The 6488-nt window shown below is 38.7% G+C and overlaps 1 protein-coding gene across 1 annotated transcript in view; it reads right to left on the reverse strand.

The window, feature by feature from the left end:
- Window positions 1–4701: 4701 nt before the first annotated feature.
- The window catches only part of tnfaip8l1 (tumor necrosis factor, alpha-induced protein 8-like 1), a 24117-nt gene continuing 22330 nt past the window's right edge, over window positions 4702–6488 (reverse strand). The window contains exon 3 of the mRNA XM_024279285.2: window positions 4702–6442. Coding sequence (XP_024135053.1) covers window positions 6154–6442 — 289 coding nt within the window. The 3' untranslated portion in view covers window positions 4702–6153. The remainder of the gene's footprint in view (window positions 6443–6488) is intronic.

The raw sequence follows: 6488 nt of genomic DNA on the forward strand, positions 1-6488 counted from the left end.
AATGGTGACGCAATTTACTTTAGTTGCAGAAGGAATTTGCTGAAAATGCAAACGCTTTTTGTAAAATGTTAAATTTGCTAAAAGACTGGAAATTTTGTTTAATAGCTGAATAAGAGCGCTGAAATTGGCCTCAATTTCTGGAAAAAATTGTAGTAAAATTGCTTAAAAATTCCCAATACATGCCAATTTTGCAAAAACATTTAGTGTTGCTAAAATATTAGCTTAACTCAAAATTAGCCTCAAAAACCTTAGTAGATGCCAAATTAGCCAAAAAGAAAAAAAAAAAAAAACAAGCAAAACTAGCTTGTTGTAATACTAGCTAAACTCCAAAGTAGCCTTAAATTCCTCAGTGAATTGAATTAAAGTCAAAAACGTTAGCCTGTTGCAAAAATATTAGCTAAACTCAAAATTAACAAAACCTCAGTGGATGACAAATTACCCCCCGCCCACAAATAAATAAATAAGTAAATAAAAAATAAAACCTAGCACATTGCTAACTAGCTAAAGTCCAAAATTGCTTAAGAGGCCCTACCATGATTTTGTTCAGCCTTTCAGAGTGAACTATATCCATATACATGATTATATATTGCCTTTGGACCACTAAAAGACAAATTATTTATGAAATATTAGTTATATTTCGTGAGTCTTTTCCTACCCGGAAGTGAAACGACTCGATTCCTGGAGGTGTGGCTTTAATGCCGCTGCAGTCAATTTCATGACGTCATCCTCGAAAAATCCCTGTTTCTGTATTTCTCCCATGAAAATAATCCAAACTTCTTCAGAGATGGATGCACATGTGATGTATCCGGCTTTAGGTGGCCTGGCCATAGCTACACTCACACTTCACAACACACACGCGGCTTCCGCACTGTGCGGACCGGGGTGGGGGGCGGGGTCTTAAAGGAGCGCTGCTTAAAGTAACAAACACCTATTTCAGCTGGAAATTATTGAAGACTGGACACAACTGGAAGATATACGGTATTCTGCATCTAAAAAGAACGTTTTTGTTTTTTTTTTTTTTTTTTTTTTTTGCTGATTATCACATGCTCAGTGGATTAAATTGAGTGTTGTGTTGGGGGGCGGAGCTGCCAGAACAGACTCTTCCTGGAGGGAGCTGTTGGCATCCATCTAATGTCAGCACGTTTCCAGCCTCTCGTTTTCGTGAGTATAGGAAGGGGAATTTTCATGGCAGGGCACCTTTAGAATTCCCCTGTAAACTAATTTTATCAAAAACGTAAGCACGTTGTTAAAATTGAAGATGAACTCTAAATTAGCCTATAAAAGCTCAGTACATAACAAATTAGCCAAAAATATTAGCATGTTGCTAAAATATGAGCAAAACTCCTTAAAAAATTACTATATAAGATTAAAACATAACACTTGAATATATTTAAAGGCTTGTTGCTAATCTGCTTAAAATTTTCAAATTTGAGGACTTCCTCATTCATTTTCTCTCTCTCTTCTGTTCCTTTCGGCTTTTCCCTTCAGAGGTCGCCACAGTGAATCAGCTTCCTCCAGTCATTTGTTAGAGAACTATGAAAGACATTGACCTAAATTTCTGAAAAAAATCGTAATAAAATTACTTAAAAATTCCTAATACATGCCAATTTAGCAAAAATATTAGTGTGTTGCTTAAATATGAGCTAAACTCAAAGTTAGCTCAAACAAACCTTTTTAGATGTCAAATTAGCCAAAAAAGCTAACACATTGCTTAAGTATTAGCTAAAACTCCAAAATAGCCTAAAAATCCTCAGTAAACTAAATTAGTCAAAAACGTTAGCCTGTTGCTAAAATAAAAGCTAAACAGTAAATTAGCCTATAAAACCTCAATGGATACAAATTAGCCAAAGATGTTAGCATGTTACTAAAATATTGACTAAACTCCAAATTAGCATAAAAAACCTTAGAAGATGCCAAATTAGCCAAAAAAAGCTTGCAGATCGCTTAAATAAAATAAAAAATAAAATAAATTAGTCAAAAACGTTAGCCTGGTGCTAAATTAGAAAGCTAAACTCTAAATTAGCCTAAGAAACCCCAGTAAATAACAAATTAGCCAAAAATGTTAGCATGTTGCTAGAATATTAGCAAAACTCCCCCTTTTTTAAATTATAAAAGATTAAAACATTTCCCATGAATATATTTAAAAGCTTGTTGCTAATCTACTTAAAATTTTGAAATTTGAAGACTTTCTCATTCATTTTCTTCTTCTTCTTTTCCTTTCAGCTTTTCCCTTCAGGGGTCGCCACAGCGAATCAGCTTCCTTCAATCATTCATTTTCTGTTCGGCATATTTTGATCAATATTTCAAAAACTGTAAAGTTTATGAATACTAAAAATACAAGCAGAAATGTCCAGAAAGCTGAAAGTTTTGATACCAAGATTGCTGAAGGAGCAGGAGAATCACTATTGTGTGAATTCCTATTAAACATCCACACAACCAGCATGTTGAGGAGATTCAGCAGAAAGTGGAGAAAGTTGTGAGAGAAATGACTGACAAAAAGAGGATTATGACTTCACAGTAAGAGCAGATAAATCCATAGGTCTGAGCAGGTATTCAGAAACATCACAGAAGCAGGCGGCTGAATCATTTACCCGTTTCTTATTTAGTGCCACTCGTCCTTTTGACTGCACTCCCAGTTCTTTTACACGCTCATTAAGCCCAAAAGGATTTCTCTTTTTTTCCTGGCTGTGATGTTAAAGGAAAATCTATAAGTGAGCCTGAGCGTTGTGTTGAGCGAGTGCAAACCCCAGCACTGCTGTTTGAACACAATGTCCTGTATAGTTTGTTTTGTTGCACCACCCACAGCCCAAACATTGTCGCCGCCATGACACACAGCCAGCCTCCGTTGGACCAAAAACGAGCCGCCCTTGTCCCCGCAGAGACGGACTGTGGCAGATCCCACTCACAGCCAAGCCATCTTTTAGTCACTTTCTGTTTCCCAAACAAGCATCATCCAGCAAACGTCTGGGTCAGCTGTGTTTAGTCACAGTTGGGGTAGTTTCGACTGCAGATCACAACGCCGTAATCAGTTCTGGAACACCAGCAGGAGGAGTAATGCCTCCTCTTGCACGCTTCATCTAAGCTATTTTTTTTAAGGATGCAGGCCAGCTTCTTTTATAGACACTTCATTATGTAGAAATGATAATTATGCCCCAGTGGAAGCTAGCTCCACAAAAATGCATTAGAGCCCTCATCCCCTCATAATCAAATGGCGGTTGTCATGCAGAAATGTAAATCTACAGAAGGCGCTTTGAGGGAGTTGCACAAACATTCAGTTCTGTTGGCCGTGGAGACACTCATTGAGAAAATTCACTTTGTTTTTAACATGTTTTTGTGGTATTACTTTATTGAAATCATTGTGAATCAGGAGCAGAAGGAAAAAAAACGTTTGAAAAAGAGCGTTTTTATGACGTATGTTGGGTTGTGAGGGGCTGTAAGCTAGTGGGACGGAGCGTTAACAGATCGGTGATTGGAAAAGGGGCGGGATTTACTCACCCCAACAGTTCTGCCAATTACATCTCAGAGGTGAATTTCTGATAAACTTCTGCCGTTTTGAAGAAACTGTCCAAGAAATCACATTTTTTTTTTTTTTTTTTCAGTCATTAACCTTCATTTAATTTAAGTTTTAAAAAAAGTTTTTCTAAAAATACTGCTATTTTTAGTATTATTATTTCTATTATTATCATAAAAATACTGTTATTAATATTTTTGGGTTCCGTAAAAAGAACTAAAGTAAAAAAAATTGAAGTTTCCCATTTTTTTCCCTAAAAAAACTTAAGGGCTCCGTAAAAAAAATGAAGTAAAAAAAAGTTCTGGCTACTAACTGGAACTTTTTTTACCCTCAACATTAGAGTAAAAAAAACACAAAAAAGGTTAGTAACTGATGCACACCAGATAGTAACAGTTTCTGGTTAATAGGTGATGCGCACCAGTTACCATCCGGTGTGCATCAGTTGCTAACTAAAACTCTTTTTTTAATTATTTACATTTTTTTTAACAAAACCATTTTTTTTACTTCAATTTCAAAATTAATGTCCTAAAAAACATGTTTTCTAAACGTTTCCCACTGTTTGGTTGAGAAGGCAGTTAAAGGGTTAAATCAGGACGTCCCATTGAACTTGAGAAATCTCTTTTACAAGGGAGTCCTGTCCAATAGGTGATAAATAAACAAAAACTAAAAATCAATTTATGCTAAAAAAAACCCCAGACAATCATAACCACTGGAAAAGCTTTAAAAAAGATCAAAAGAAGAATAGAATGGGTCTTTTAAAGAGAGAAAAAAACCTGTTTTACTATTCTGAACAGGAAATAATGTCTGTCACCTTTGTGCACTTCCACACACAACTGCATGCTGGGTAAATGGCCAAATAAATGAGAACTTGTGGCCGTTATAAGTGTGCTACAGGGAGGACCAGCAGAAGAGCTGTAGGCCATATTATCATTTCAAAGTCAGAAAAAGCTAAAACAATGAAAGATGAGCTTTAAAGCTCCAGACCGCGGTCAGACTGAACGCTTTTAGCTTCTAAAAACAGAGGCAGAGATTTTTCTGCATTACTCATTTCCTGTTTACCTTCGGACATGGGCTCAGGGTTTACAGGAAGTGAAGAAAGAAAAATGACCTGAGCTGAATGTGTTTATCAATTTGGGTTTTCTTTCACCGTTTCCTAAAGGTTTTGACAGAATATTCAGGGCGGACAAAAAAAAAAAAAAAAGTGTTTTATTTGTTGTATTTGGATACAAAGCTGAGACACAAACACATTTACAGGAAAGAAAATACAGTTCAAATGCAAACAGGAAGTATCCGAGCTGGTTTCAGTGGTCTATGGTGACTTCAGAGAGGCGGGGTGTTTTAATTTACCCCCGAGACGCGGAGCGGATGTACACGACTAAAATGGAATATCATTAACACCGGCCTTTTATGGATTATAAAAAAGTACTCTCTCTGAGGCATTTCAGTCAAAATGAGTAAAATAGAGCATTAAAACCCCCCACAAAAAGTGAATAAAGCAGATTTACGTCCCAGCAGTCACCTCTGCTGACTTCTAATAATTACCAAGCGCATTTGGTTGTCTTAAATATTCCTCGGGCTGCATTTTGGATAACATCAGTCCCATTTTTCTTTGGCTGAGCTACTGTGGCAGAAGTTTGCAATCCTATCTGGGAAAGCACAGCACTTATTACACGGCTCAATTTTCAAGGCTCTCACAGGTACGAGGAATACAAAGCGGGTGCAGTCTCCCAGACGAGACGCTGCCATGCAACAACAACACAGCCTAAAAAAGACCTTATGTGAGGTTAGAGGTGGACAGTAGAAAGAATTCAAATGCTCCCTAAAAGGGAAAAAAAAACATCTCAGTCGGTAAAAAGAGCCGCCCCACGCAGAGAGCGCTGGCCTCCCCCATCAGGCTGAAATGGAGTGGCTTCTTGACAGAGACGAGCTCCGGGCCATTAAACCGAGTCTGGAGCTGTAATTGCAGCGGCAGTACAATCAGGTGCTGTGTTTGTCAACTCACAGAGGCTTTGTTTTATTCTGAATATTTTAGTAGTTTGAGGATAATGTGAATCACAGCTGACAGACAGCTTGTTCCCTTTATTCTAAAAAAAAAACACACCTGGTGTGACATCTCGCCAAGGCTTTTCCTGACCGGACGCACAACACAATCAACAATACAACACAAACACATCCCTTGACGTTTACGGACTTTTTTTCATGTGTGCTTTGGTGGCACCGTCTCTCTGCAAGTTTCCCTTCACACGTTTTCACTTCTAAAGAATACAGTACAGCGCTTATCGAGTGCAAAACTACCTTTAGGAGAAACAAACACACAAAAAACTCTTTGAAAATGACCTTGTTCCCTAAAGGCACCTCATAGAGCTGCACCAGCTGAAGGTCTGGAAGAAAGAAAGGAATGAAGATCAACTGTGTATTAAAGAGGCACAGTTGTCAAGGCTCCTATCCCTGCATATACTGATAAGAGCGTAAGGATTTACATTCAGCGAGAGTAACTACAAAAAAAAGATCAATATCACTGTTAGCGAGGAAGGAAATAAAAAACAATCTTTGGAAAAACAGCAGAAGAACTTCTGAAAGGCACACACAAACTAACACAAGTGTTCGTGATTGTCATGGAGAGAGGGAGTGAGGGGGCGGGGTCAGAGGTTCCCGTCGTCCAGCATCTTGTTAAGGCCGTTACAGATCCTCTGTAGGTGGGCGCGGTAAACCTCCGAGGGCCCGTACAGAGCCGCCAAGAAGTCACAGTCAGCGAAGTGATTGAAGACGTGGTTGACCCGCGAGTGGCTCTTGGCCGTCAGGTGGCGCCGGATGGCCTGATGCAGGAGTTCCCGGCACTCGTTCAGAATGCCGCTCATCACGCGGCGGTCGAAGGTGAAGTCGATCTGATAGAAGCTGACGGCCGTCATGGCCAGAGTGTGGACCTTCTTCCTGTGGGAAGAGGACAAAGAAAACTAAACGTCTTCAGAGGAGCTCC

This window comes from Oryzias melastigma, linkage group LG4 (assembly GCF_002922805.2).
Source record: "Oryzias melastigma strain HK-1 linkage group LG4, ASM292280v2, whole genome shotgun sequence".
In the NCBI taxonomy this organism is placed as follows: domain Eukaryota; kingdom Metazoa; phylum Chordata; class Actinopteri; order Beloniformes; family Adrianichthyidae; genus Oryzias; species Oryzias melastigma.